This window comes from Triticum aestivum, chromosome 6B, assembly GCF_018294505.1.
Source record: "Triticum aestivum cultivar Chinese Spring chromosome 6B, IWGSC CS RefSeq v2.1, whole genome shotgun sequence".
Classification (NCBI taxonomy): Eukaryota; Viridiplantae; Streptophyta; class Magnoliopsida; order Poales; family Poaceae; genus Triticum; species Triticum aestivum.
The window spans coordinates 459,705,767-459,720,404 of NC_057810.1; the positions used below are offsets into that span (position 1 = coordinate 459,705,767).

General features: G+C 46.9%; 1 protein-coding gene across 2 annotated transcripts; it reads left to right on the forward strand.

Annotated features, from left to right (window-relative positions):
* The first annotated feature begins 6,223 nt into the window (after nucleotides 1-6,223).
* LOC123137462 (adenine phosphoribosyltransferase 2) lies at nucleotides 6,224-14,129 on the forward strand. Of its 2 annotated transcripts, none has more exons than XM_044557233.1 (7): nucleotides 6,224-6,526; nucleotides 6,622-6,732; nucleotides 10,396-10,488; nucleotides 11,260-11,409; nucleotides 12,796-12,854; nucleotides 13,734-13,814; nucleotides 13,911-14,129. In XM_044557233.1, exons 1-6 carry the CDS (start codon nucleotides 6,337-6,339, stop codon nucleotides 13,797-13,799), a joined length of 669 nt encoding a protein of 222 aa, XP_044413168.1. In that variant the 5' UTR covers nucleotides 6,224-6,336; the 3' UTR covers nucleotides 13,800-13,814; nucleotides 13,911-14,129. The 2 variants fall into 2 exon arrangements, with proteins under 2 accessions (XP_044413168.1, XP_044413167.1); XM_044557232.1 differs by having other exon boundaries at nucleotides 6,226-6,526; nucleotides 13,734-13,819.
* The last annotated feature ends 509 nt before the right edge of the window (nucleotides 14,130-14,638 follow it).

Genomic DNA, 14,638 nt, shown 5'->3' on the forward strand with positions numbered 1-14,638 from the left:
ACAAGTATCCATGAGTTAACTATACGACACACATCAAACAATTTCAGATTCATAATACTCAATCCAACACAAAGAACCTCAAAGACTGCCCCAAGATTTCTACCGGAGAAACAAAGACGACAACGTGCATCAACCCGTATGCATAGGTTACCCCAATGTCACCTCGGGAATCTGCGAGTTGAGTGCCAAAACACATATCAAGCGAATCAATATGATACCCCATTGTCACCACGGGTATTCATAGCAAGACATACATCAAGTGCTCTCAAATCCATAAAAGTATTCATTCTGATAATAGCGAAATCTCAAAGGGAAAACTCAGTTCATCACAACAAAATAGAGAGGGAGAAACACCATACGATCCAACTATATTAACAAAGCTCGCGATATATCAAGATCGTGCCAAGTAAAGAACACGAGAGAGAGAGAGAGAGAAAGAGAGAGAGAGAGAGAGAGAGAGAGAGAGAGAGAGAAAGAGAGAGATTAAACACATATCTACTAGTACAAACCATCAGCCCTGAGGGTGGACTACTCCCTCCTCATAATGGTGGCCACCGGGATGATGAAGATGGCCTCCGATGATGATTTCCCCCTCCGACAGAGTGCGGAAATAGGGTCCAGATTAGTTTTTCGTGGCTAGTCCGATCTAAGTTTATTTCTGGTTTTTTTTGTATTTATAGGATTTTTTGGCATTGGTTTCACGCGAAGATGAGCTTCGAGGGGCCCACAACCCACCAGGGTGCGCCACGGGGGGCTGGCATGCCCCGGTGTCTTGTGCTCACCTTCTTCACCTTCTGTTCCTCCCACGAAGCTTCTAGTGCCTCTTTTGTTCCAAAAAATCGTCAAAAAGTTTTGTTGCATTTGGAGAACTTCTATTTCCGCACAAAAAACAACACCACGGTAGTTCTGCTTAAAACATCGTTAGTCTGGGTTAGTTTCTTTCAAATCATACCGAAACCATATAGAATTGTTGTGAACATGGCATGAATACTTCATAAATTATAGATACATTGGATACGTATCAACGGCTCTGCCAACTCGAACCAAAGCCACCTCGGATATAGAACGGTGAGAAATTTTCCCGATTCAAGACTATAAGACCACACATAGCTTTTGGGCGACAAACCCGCTTCAAAACAATCTTACATTTGCCTCCGGTAACCTTTTCACAACCCGCCCAAAGAAAAGTGCATCTCAATGCGTCGATCCTCTTTAGCACCTCCGTCGGCAAGACGAGAGAAGTGATGGTGTAGATGGCAAGGGCAGTGAGGACCACCTTAACCAAGATAGTCCGACCAGGGGTGGCCATGAGCTGACCAATCCAAGGGGCAAGATTTCGAGTAGCTTTATCCTCTAGTGAAAGTAAGTGCACAACTTTAAGCCTCGAGACCAACAGTGGAAGCCCCAGATACATCATGGGGAAGTGCATAATCTTGGACGGGAAGTGATGTAGGATGTCGTGAAGATTAAGGCTTGCACACCGAATTGGAGCCACCATGCTTTTGCTGCACAGACAAGGCACGTGACCTCCCCAAAAGCATCATGGATGGAGGCAAAAAATGGAGACATCTTCATTGATGGGCTTCACGACAACAACAACATTGTCGGCATATAGGGAGGCACGAGGAGTTGTAGTGTTTCTCCAGATCGGTCAAAGTTTGCCTTGGGCCGTGGCCTTATTAAGGATGTGGTGGAGGGGGTCAATGGCGAGCACAAAAATTAAAGGGGACAATGGGTCTCCCTGTCGCAATCCCCTCCCATGCCGAATAGGGTCTCCAATAGTGCCATTAAGCAACACTCTCAAGGAGGCCGAAGTGAGGAGCGCCGAGACCCAACCTCGGAACCATGTGGGGAAGCTAAGGTGTTGCAGGAGATCCATCAAGTATTCCACCGAACTATGTCAAAGGCCTTCTTGATGTCGAGCTTTAATAGCAACATGGGATTTTTGCTCTGGTGTATCCTTCTGGCGAGGTTGCGGATGTAGATCAAGTTGTCATGAACACATCGCTTCTTGATAAAGGCACTTTGGGCAGGCAAGACAAGGTCATTCATGTGGACAAAAAGGTGCATCCACTGTCATCTTAGCAAAGAACTTGGTCACGGCATGGATTAGGCTTATAGTCCTAAAGTCTAAAATATCCACCACACCATCTTTCTTTGGGATAAGCGCGATGTTGGCTGAGTTTATCCAATGCAAGTTGGAGGCATGGAGGCTGGAGAAGTGGTTAATAGCAGCCATGACGCCCACCTTGATGATATCCTAGCATGCCTTGAAGAACGCACCCGTGAACCCATCCAGCGTCGACGCCTTATCACTTGGAGAATTGAACACAACCCTCCTAGCCTCTTATGGTGAACGAAGCTCCAATGTCACTGAGATCACATTCTGGGGTGGGAACACAATGCCCATTTATGTCCTTATGTCGCCGGGGGGTCCTTCTTGATGAGGGGGGAAAGTGTTGATGAATAATAACCTTCTTGTGGTTGTGTTCGGTCACCCATCCAGCATTATGCTTGAGGTGGTGGATAAAATGTCCTCCGCCAACGATTGATTCTTAGATGGAAGATTGTAGAGTTTGTGTGCCCCTCTTTAATGCTTGCTATTCTAGAGATTTGCCGCTTATGAGACTTTTCAAGTAACGCCAAACCAACCACCTGTCTTTTGAGCCTCTTACAGAGGTCAAGCTCTTCCGAGCTCAAAGGCCATGACTCTTGCGCAACATCGAGACGAAGGATGATCTCCAAAGCCATATGTAATTGAACTTTCACATTGGAGAAGAGAGATTTGCTCCAAGTCTTTAGTCTGGAACTCACTTTCTTGAGCTTGTGGTGGAGAACGTGGTATGGCTCGACGTGGTTGTGGTCCTCAATCCACACATCTTGGACGGTTGTTAAGAAGCAGGGCATATTAATCTAGAAGTTCTCAAACCAAAATCATTTAGTGCCATTCGGGCCATTCACATTCTCAAGTTGAAGTGGGAAGTTGTCAGATAGGGAGGAGGACAAGGCATGCAGGATGTGGGTTCCAAACTCCAAGTCCCATTCCTCATTGCATAAAAAGCTATCAAGCTTGCTCAAGGTGGGCTCACTCTGCCCATTAATCCAAGTGAATCTCCTGTTTTGGAGGCAAATTTGTTTTTAACTCGCATGAGTTCAAAGTGTTACCAAACCTGGCAATGCGGCCTTGATCAACATTCACACGATTCTTATCCCTAACTCGATAAATCTGGTTAAAGAGGGTATACTTTGATCATTCATAAGGGTATAATTTGTTCATTCTGGTTTTACTTGTTCATGTGATAGACGTACTTTTTGTGTGTGTAGGTGATAGACGTATCTGATGTTATATTCACCTGCCCTATGTTTAGCTATGTGTGCTCACGTGGTTAGCTATTAGTATGAGATTCATTTTACATATTAGGGTTGTCATCACAATTTATTTATGGATTAAATTGATTAAAAAGTTACTAAATTATCCAATAGGTTTAGAATCATTTGCTTAAGCTTCTTGTGTAGCCTTTGGTTAATTTTTTTTAGAATGCCTTTGGTTCAACTTGAGCAGATGGAGTGGCAACATGAGAAGTTTATTTATATGGCAACAATCACTTCAGACTGACCATAGTAGGAGTAACTTCAAGAGTAACATAAGCTCTAACTTAGCAAACTTGCCTATGTGGCTTCGAGTCTTTTTTAAAGGAGGATAATCCCCAGCCTCTCAATCAGGACGATGCATGCAACCATATATTATTAATAGAAAAATCCAGCAGTCGAACACCATCGACCCAAAAAAACGAAAAACAAACCCTGAGGCCATATACCTCGCGGCAGTAACTCCCCCAGATAACCACTAACCCAATGATACAAGACACAACATAAACGAAAAATACACAACTCCTAGGTTGCCCCTTCAAGAAGGAATTGCCGCAGGCAAGTCCACCACAAGGTTGAACTTCGGATTATCATCCCCAAAGCAAAACTTCAATCCACCACCTTCAACAAGGACACGACGCAGGCGCGCGGCGGCATAGCCCGACTAGAGGTCTTGTGTTTCCACCAGAGTGCATAAGCTCATCGTTGAAGCTAGTTGCACCATCGCCTTTATCCTTCTACCGACGCCTCGATAGCTGGATACCTTTGGAGAAGACAACAAAACACAATGACGTGCCATACCGCTTGCCTCCTGCTACTGTTGCACCGTCTTCGATCCAACAACAACATGCTAAATTGACACCTCCGCCAGAGCAACCGTACATCACCTGCCGGTAGCAGGCATGACTTGACGTCTCCATATAAGATGTCGTGCGTGTAACATCTGCCAGTAGCACATCCACTGGTGGCTTCACCTGCTCATGACAGGCACCGCCCGACAACTCTGAGAGAGGCTCATGTGTCACCTACCGAGCCCCATTGAACCCGATCTGTTGATGGAGGGGACGTCACCATCTCGAGATCCGGACTCTGAGTCGCCCACACGACCCCGGAGTCCGCCGCCGTTGATGAAGAGGGGCCGCCGCCCCGATTCCGGGCGCTATAGGGAGCTCCCACCGTCGTGCCAGCCGATGTCGTCACCCATAGAAAGGCAGCAGCCGTCGCGATCCCGCATCGAGTATCGTCGATGCCGGAGGAAGCTCCAGCCGCCACGCGCGTCCTGCGAAGAGCCCGGACACGGGATCCCAAGATCCGCCGCCACCGGCGCCGCCACAAGGACCCACCACCTGGCCCGTCATCCCCGGCGGAGGGGACGCCGCCACCACCATGCTCGGATCCGGGTTAGCCGTCGCCATCGCCACCGCCAAGACCGGATCCGGGCTGGAGGACGCCGCCGCCACCGCCACCGGCCACGCCCAGCCCCATCTCCATCTTCTATTCGCTTCTAGCCGACCGGCACGCCACGCCCAACTGATCCACCCGCGCCGCCAAGTGCCGCCGCTAGGATCCACCATGCCATGGATCCGCAAGACGCCTTCGCCGAAGCCATCGTCTCACGCCGTCCGGCATCGTGCGAGGAGAAGGGGATCCCCGCCGCCGCCTACGCTGACCGGATCGGTGGCGCACGGCAGCGGCGGCGAGGGAGGGAGCTGGAGGCGGCGGACTAGGAGCGGCGGTTGGGGTTCGCCCCCTCGGTCGATCGCGGGAGCGATGCGAGGGGGTCTGTGGCATTGAGTTAACAAGGAGAGATGCAAATTGAGTAACTTAGCCAGTTATCGTAACATCATATATCCTAGTACAATATGAGTCTATAACCTAATAAATGAAGGTTTGCATGACACCGCACTTATGTTACTATCTACTATGAAGGTAATAACATAGCTTAGGATAATGTGTATGTTACTATTAAAGTTACTCTCCACTATGCCTAGTCTTGGTTGTTCTCGGAGCAACAACACGCTTACAACTTTCCTGATGCGACTATGATCTTGCCCGATTTTATCTTCAAGATAACATCCTCTTGAGATTTTGCCATTCACGGCAATTTTCCACAAGAACATCAACAACGCATAATCAACACCGAGGAATTCATGAGCGATCCAAGAGAGCGAAGAGGTCGAGGCTGAGCACACTGCATACATGCACACAGGGCAGCAGCAGCAGCAAGGGTACGGGCTCGCGGCACGGTACACCGAATACCTGGACGAAATAAAGGTGACATAACTGGCGCCGTACCGCTGCCCACTGCTGATCCTGCGCGCGGCAGGGCATGCAGCGGCACCGGCACCGGCACCGGCATCGGATCCGCTCCGCTCCGGGCGCGTGTTTGGACGTGGTGCCATGCCGAGGCCGAGCGACGAAACACGAAAGGGTGAAAAGCAGAGCAAAAGATGGTGCGCGCGTCTGTGGGAATCGGCGCCGGTGCCAAGTGGAGTAACTCCTCCCTCCACCTGTTTGAAACGGCTACCTACTGCTCACCAATAGAAGCAAGAAAACTCTAGAGAGAGGAAGAGAGAGGCAGAGGCCGTAGGTCGGGAAAGCGACGCGGCGCGCGCGCGCCCACAGACGCCCACACAGGCACACACATTGTCACGTACAAGTAGGCAGTGGGTAGGCTATAGACAGGGTCTACTCCTACGCGGGAGGGTCACAGGCTATGCGTTGTGAACAGGACCCCGTGGTCCGCTGCCTGCTTGTTTCCGAGTCCAAGGATGACTCGTCGTCATAATCATAATGAAGGAAGGAACGCCCCCCGCAACCGCAACCTCTCTCTTCTCCTTTCCTTTTCCCTGCTATATATACACCGCACCGGCACGCCACACCCGTCAGCAAGCAACATTAACTCACTTGTTGAGCTCCACACTCCAGCTCCAGCGCAGCCGCAGAGTGCAGAGTGACTGAGCGGAGATGGGCGAGGAGGCCAATTGCGACGCCGTGATGGAGGCCGGCAACGGCAACGGCAAGGCCAAGGAGAACGGCCACGCCGTTGCGGCCATGCCGGACGTCAAGGCCGACGACGCCGTGGTGGCGCTGGCCGACCCCCGCCTGCAGGGCATCTCCGACGCCATCCGCGTCGTCCCGCACTTCCCCAAGCCAGGTAGGTCCTCCCCTCTCTTGGTTTGCTTGACTCTTGATCCATCCAGCAGCGCAGCGCACGACCGACATAAACTTGCTTGTTGGGTCGCATCGCAGGCATCATGTTCAACGACATCACGACGCTCCTGCTGCGGCCCGGGGTGTTCAAGGACGCCGTGGACATGTTCGTCGAGCGCTACCGCGGCATGGGCATCGCCGCCGTCGCCGGTAACCCATCCCGTCCCTGATTACTAGTAATTCCCCCATGCATGTACGTACTAGTACTTGTCTATCCAGCTCCCGCTCCCGCTCCCGCTCCCGCTCCGTCCTCCTCCCGTCCTCTGAAGGCAACAAGAGGCAGAGGGTGGTAGAGAAGGAGGGCTGGGCTGAGCCCCTGGGCTGTTGGCAGCGTAGTGTTGCGAGATTCCATCCATTCCGTAATATCTTTGAGGGAGATCTCCCGTGGTCCTTTTGCTCCCCCATGCTTGTCGTCGCCCGGGTGCGCTTTTTCGCATCACTCTACTCACCCGTCCTTCGCCTTTTCTCGGGAGGACAATATCATATAGCAGCCACAATAATAGTCCCACGCCACTGTTCCTGCTGGCTAAGCTTTGCCACACCCTTCATCTTAATCTTAGTAGAAGATGTGCCACTACCAAATCGCTAGTATTCCCTCCGTCTGGAAATACTTGTCATCAAAATGAATAAAAGGGAACGTATCTAGATGTATTTTAGTTCTAGATACATCCCTTTTTGTTTATTTTGATGACAAGTATTTTTGGAGGGAGGGAGTAGTAGTACTGTGCATGTGAGTAGGAGTTCTGGCGGTCACGGTTGGTAATGGCGTGGTGGTAAAACGGTCACGAGTGCAGGGCTGCCTACCAAAACGGAAAGTCGGGCGTCTGGTACGTTGTGCATGTGGGCGTTATGGTCTTTTATTCTAAGATAATGCCATGGCCATATGATCGGGGCGTGCTCAAAAGCTCCATTTCTTTTTCTCTGAAGAATGAGCTGCTCGCTAGTATAATTATCAGGTCAGTACAAGAAGGCTCCTTTTTTTCATGGTTTTTTTTTTGAGCGAATGGTGTTGTTTGGAGCTGAATTAATGTATGCGTCGGCGCCCGACCGACCCAACCCGGGCCGGCCTCGCAGAGTGCGTGCGTGCCAGAATGTTTGGCACATGACGTGGTCGCGCTTCTCCGACTTCCGACTTGTTTTTTTCAAAGGGCGGTCACGAGTCGGGTCGGGGGGGATCTGCCGCATTCAATAGCGTATCCGGGGCGCATGTAGAAGCCCTGGCACGGGCAGATCTCGCGGCCAGCGAGGGGACCAGGTCAAGGTCCCCCGTGGTCTGACGGCCGCGGCCGTGTCTGCCGGGGATCGGGCGGTGGGTGGCCGCGGCACACCGGACGGATCGGCCCTGTAGCACCCCGGTTGCTCTCATGTCATGCATGTGGCCAATCTGCCGTCGTTTTCACGGGAAAGTACTGCTTCTGAGATTTTGCTTTCTTCCTTTGTTGGATCCTCTGTCTGCTTTGCTTCTGCGATTCCTTGCTGGTCCTGGATTTTCCATTCCGTTTCCTCATAACCTCTCCTCCTATTTTCTCTATTCCTAATGGAGCAGTTGGTAGTCTCGCTTTCAGATTTTGTTTCGTCCCACCTCCCATGGTTTTTTTGGTACCTTCTCCCACCTTCGCTGGTTTTTTTGGTACCTTCTCCCACCTTCGCTGGTTTTTTTCGTAGATTTTTTTTCGTCCCTTCCCACCACTTCATCGGTTTATTTTCGCGTCACCCTCTCACACAACGAAAGAAATCTGAACAGATTAGAACTTTTCATGCTGGCGCAAGTTATTTAGTAATGTAGAATCAATCACGAACAATCTTTAAAGATCAAATCTAAATTAATTAACCTTACCTTAAATCACTCAATCACATTAATTAGAAAACAAATATTTCATTTTCAGAAAAATCGCTCAATCACATTAATCTTACCTTAACTCATGGATGGTAATCAATCTCCAAACAAAGAAAACAATACATCGAGGGAGCAGTAAATAAACTCTTTTTCTTATGACATGTATATGATCTTCCCTTCCCTCTCCGTTGTCGAGCATTCTTGATTCTCGAGGCCGATGCTTGGGCTGCGTCACTGGGTTGTGACGGTGCCGGAGGACGAGGACGGCGAGGCCGGGTGCCGCGGCACCGTGTTGACCGCGACCGGTGAAGGGGGTCGCTTCTAGGGTTTTTTTTCGTCCCACCTCCCATGGGTTTTTTTGGTACCTCCTCCCACCTTCGCTGGTTTTTTCGTAGATTTTTTTTCGTCCCTTCCCACCACTTCATCGGTTTATTTTCGCGTCACCCTCTCACACAACGAAAGAAATCTGAATAGATCAGAACTTTCCATACTGGCGCAAGTTATTTAGTAATGTAGAATCAATCACGAACAATCTTTAAAGATCAAATCTAAATTAATTAACCTTACCTTGAATCACTCAATCACATTAATTAGAAAACAAATATTTCATTTTCAGAAAAATCGCTCAATCACATTAATCTTACCTTAACTCACGGATGGTAATCAATCTCCAAACAAAGAAAACAATACATCGAGGGAGCAGTAAATAAACTCTCTTTCTTATGACATGTATATGATCTTCCATTCCCTCTCCGTTGTCGAGCATTCTTGATTCTCAAGGCCGATGCTTGGGCCGCGTCACTGGGTTACGACAGTACCGGAGGACGAGGACGGCGAGGCCGGGTGCCGTGGCACCGCGTTGACCGCGACCGGTGAAGGGGGCGAAGAAGGGCGGCTTCCCTGGCCCTGGCCGTGGCCCTGGGAGTTGGTGCGGTGGAAGCGGCACTTGAAGGACCCGGCGTGGGTGGCCGGCGCGCAGACACACTTGGAAGCGGGCTCGTGGCCCGCGCCGGACGGCGCCAACCCGGGCCACCTCCTCCGCGTATTCTTGGAGTTATGGCTGGCCGATTTACATGAAATTAATTCCGTCGGTTGTGGTGGCAAATATAATACACATAGTCCATGTTGTTATGCATGCACTAGCGTGTGTGTGTGTGACATAGATGGATTATGGTCCCGTATCCAATAAGATGGATATGTGTGTGTGTGTTTGTGTTAGAGAGAGAGAGGGGGGGAGAGAGAGTGAGGAAGAGGGAGGGAGAGTGTGTGTGTGTGAGGATTTGATGGTAAAAAAGGTCGCCAATGTCACTTGATATGTATGAGAATATTAATATTGAACTCTTAAAGTTAATGTGGCCCCGTTGCAACGCACGGGTGTTCTTCTAGTCTTTACTAGTAGACTAGACTAGAGTATCTTATTCTCGACTAAATGGAGTTATTATGTTGTGCGTCATCATATTACTATTATACTAGTAATACTAAAATACTACTTACTCTAGTAAAGATTACTCCCTCCGTTTCTAAATATTTATCTTTTTAAAGATTTCAAATGGACTACCACATACGGATGTATATAGGCATAGTTTATAGTGTAGATTCACTCATTTTGCTCCGTATGTAGTCATTTGTTGAAATCTCTAGAAAGACAAATACTCCCTCCGTCCAGAAATACTTGTCCTTGAAATGAATAAAATGGATATATCTATAACTAAAATAAGTCTAGATACAATCATTTGAAGGACAAGTATTTACGGACTGAGGGAGTAAATACTTGTCATCAAAATGAATAAAAGAGGATGTATCTAAATGTATTTTAGTTCTACATACATCTCTTTTTATCCATTTTAATGACAAGTATTTTCGGACCGAGGGAGTATTTAGGAACGGAGGGAGTATTTCGGATGTGTTAGATTCTTTTGGATGTGTAAGCTGAAGTGAAGGAGCATTCTTCCGACTTGTTTGTTTCCATTCTCCAGGGATTGAGGCGAGAGGATTTATATTTGGCCCCGCGATTGCACTAGCCGTCGGTGCCAAGTTCATTCCGTTGCGCAAGCCTAAGAAACTCCCAGGTGAGCTCCCCTAGACAAGGTTCCTTTCTGCATACGTAATTGCCACTGGAACCTGTTGCCATTTGTCTATTCAGCTACTGGTTCCCTTCGTATTTTGTGCTAAATTTTGACTTTAGATTTAACTAACAAAATGAATGTTAATTCATGTAATAAAAAATAATAACACTGACAACTATGTTCAAATATGAATCCGTTGATATTTTTTTTCATGACATGCATTATAACTATTTTAGTTAAATCTACGGTCAAAGTTTCGCGCAAAATACTAAGAAGACCAATAAACCAAGGACGGAGGCAGTAGTGAGTAAATTTGTTTCTATCTTTTCTCATGCAAGCAAGTAAAACTGGTAATCAGGAAGTAAATAAACTTTACACACACACATAAAAAAAACGTTGTCAGTCCCTTTATGCAGCAGCGCATGATGAAACCTGAAGAAATTTACAGGCATTCGGAACCATCTCTCTTTGCAGTGTCCAGCACATGTTCTATTACTTTTTTCAAATGCTTGCCGAGGCATGGGCAGGAGCTCTGCCATTTCATATTTTCATATAAGAAGAAGAGATTTGCCAAGTTAATTTGAGGAAAACCAAGCGAAAACCAAAATACAAACACTAAAGACAGAAAAAGAAAACTAGAGGTTGGTGGCAGGGTTTAGGCAAGATATTGTGTGGTCAATTTAAAGTTTTTCTGCAAACCGCAAAAAATAAATAAAACTGAAGTATTTTTGCAGCACACGGATGTGCTAACATTTTCTTTTACGAACATGAAAGGTGAGGTGATTTCTGAGACCTATGTTCTCGAATACGGAACTGATTGTCTGGAGATGCATGTTGGTGCTATCGAACCCCGTGAGCGTGTTTTGATCGTTGATGGTCTGGTTGCAACTGGTGGGACACTTTGTGCTGCTATAAATCTTCTGGGTACGTATCGCATACCTTTCAAGTACTCCCGCAATTTTCATTTACTTCGATCAAGTTTGTATTAAAAATATTGACATCCATAATAGTAAATCAATATCATTAGAGTCCGAATATATTTTCATATCATTTGTATTCATTATGATGAAATTTATGTAATTGCCCATCAACTTGGTCAAACACTATAAAGTTTGACTTAGGTAAAACCTAATATGCAGAATAAATAAAAACGGCGGAGTCTTGACGTGTACTTGCATGGTAATTTCAAACCAAATGCCACTAAATAGTACAACCTCTGTTCATTTCTTTTTTTGGACTCATGGCCAGTCTAAAAAACATCTTGATTAATGGACAGAGGGGATAACTGTTTGAATTTGGTAAGGAATCCAGACAAAATACCTTGCATTTGATTACTATTTCCTTGGGTAATTCGTATGTATGTCTTTTTATTTAGTTGTCTGTTACTTGTGCAACTTCAGATTCAGAGCCCATTATTCACTGACCGGGGTAACAGTTGATCAGTCAATTCTCGATTTGTTAGCCCTTGACACATTTGCAGAAGGCGCCAGTGCATGGCATGGCAGACCGGTAGTTGCCTAGCATCAGATTCAAGTATCTTATCAAGTGGAGTATCACTTGTCTGGAAACTGTACCACACCCTGCACATCTTTTACCACCCTAATTATTCAAATCCACAACGGCATCAACACTGTCAGAAACAGCTTAAATAATCCCTGGAATGTAGTACTCCCTCCGTCCGAAAATACTTGTCATCAACATGGATAAAAAATGATGTATCTAGAACTAAAATACATCTAGATACATCCCCTTTTATTCATTTTGATGACAAGTATTCCCGGACGGAGGGAGTAATAGACTAATTGGATTCGCATGTACGGATGGCAGGCCTCCACACAGCTTGGTGATAACCGATACTGGCCTAGTTATATATATTAATTAGTATGAAATCTTCCGTAATGGGACATGCTTTATATCTTGGCAAGATCTCTCCGGAGAGAATCTTGTTTGAAGATATGTCCTCGTACAAATTGATGTGGAAGCATGATTTGATGTTGACACTACATGTTTTGGAGGCTTCAATCACAGAATCAAGTACTCTCGCCCAGAATGCTATACTATCTTTTCAGCTGCACCTTTCCTTGTCTGCACTTACTCTGACGCTGTCATGCCATTAAGCATGCGTCTTTTTTAATTCTACCTCTGCTCATTTTTACAAGACGTTTTAGACATTCAGACACTGTTTAAAACAGTAGAAAGCAAGCTGTCTGAAACGTCTTATAAAAACAAACAGAGGGAGTAGTAAAAAGTATTCAAAAGTAGATAGGTGTTTTTTGAATACTTTTTCTTACCGAGCTGTTTGATTTCCAGAACGTGCTGGAGCTGATGTCGTTGAGTGTGCTTGTCTCATTGGGCTCCCTAAATTTAAGGTATTTCGTCTTTCTTTACACATAAATCAGATATACTATCCAAAGTGTCGATTGACATCTGAATCTGATATATGCACACATTATATTTCTGCTTCTTAGTTATCACAACTCGTATCTGTTAGCAATTCTCATTCGTTTACTGCTCTGTCTGAAGCCTAAATTACACTGTCACCGGATTTGACCACTTGAATAGCATAGTTCTTGGCCTGTGCACCTTTACTAGTTTGCTCAGATACTGTCTGCTCTGCACACTTCATATAGCCTGTTGGCGCCATGTAGCTTCAGACAGTGGCGTCAATGAACAAACATGACCGACCATGTCTATTCCTCACAATCACAGCTGAGATAGTCGTATGAGTGTTAAGTACCAGCTGGTTATCCATAGGCTTGAGCAAAACAACTTGGGAATGGGGCATCTCTTTTCCCTTTTCCTCCTCTTCAAAACATATACTCTGTATATTTGTTCACAAAACGGGGCTGTGTTGCTTACTAGCTTTGTGCAATTGCACTATCATGAATAAATAATACCAGGATTGGTCAAGGAATGGGGACTTGCATTTTATTTAGCGATGGTGCATCCTGTGGTGCTCATGCTGCAGAATAAGTGATGCGCCTTACTAGATAGCGGATAGAGATCATGTGGCATCAAATGTCTTTTTTTTTTTGAAACGGAAGGTGGCATCAAATGTCTGAGGACAATGTGAAAGAAGCATCAGGAACCATTCTTTAGTATTCGCTGTCAATCTTACACCAGTCACTGCAGTTGCTTGAAAAGTTTTCCATTGAGTGTATCTGAATTAGCGAATTATCCAACTAGCTTGTACGTAAAAGATTGTTGCTTGAATCTGGTCACTGAGACAGCAACTCGATCCCATGCAGGATTGTTACAAGCTCAACGGGAAGCCTGTCTATGTACTGGTGGAGTCTCTCGAATATGAAAAATAAGAAACCGGTGACCAGGTGAGGTGAGCCTCTCTCTCAGGCCACTTTTCTTGCAAACCCCTGAACCTGAACTCAATATCGACTGGTAATCTGGTCCTTTTTTCTTCTTCTCAGGGACGCATCATGGCTTCATCCTGCTGCGGTAGTATTAGGGAGTGGGGGAGGTTAGGGAGCGGTACGTGAATGGATGGGTGTAGTCTTTGTAGGCTGAGAGTGGTTTCTTCAACTGTACTGAAGAGCTTCCTTTGTGCTCGGGAGAAATGATCGTTAGCTGAGACGTGAGTCCTGTAGTTCCATTATTATTGGTTATTATTAATTGTGTGGTTTGATTTCTTGGCACGGACAAGAGGATGGAGAGAAATCCTGCATCGTGGTGTGTGACGAGAATCACAGAGTGCAGTGTTTTGTCCTGGGCGATCCCGTGTACGTTGGATATTGCGACACCGTATGCACGATCTGCAGCCGATATTTCCTTCCCAACTACGCTAGCTTCAGCTTTTGAATAAAAAACAATTGCCTGAACGCTGACGGTGCTGTCATGTAGTATCGTGCAGGGGTCGGGCACAAAATTATCGTCCGTGTAGCAGCGCTCGTGTACGTTAGGGCCGGCCAAAGCGTCGTGCACGTCGTGTCGTACGCCTCATGCATGCATGCATGTGGAGATGCGCTGCCCTGCTTGCTTTCAGCGTCGATCGTGGCAGGGCAGGCGACGTGTTTTGTCTTGTCACGTCGGTCGGACCGGCAGGCAGGGCTGGCCGGCCGGTCAGAGGCTACAGCCTACAGGAGTCGTTCTCCGGCTAGCTAGCCTGTGCTCAGGCGTGTCGTACGTGAAGTTCTTGCCG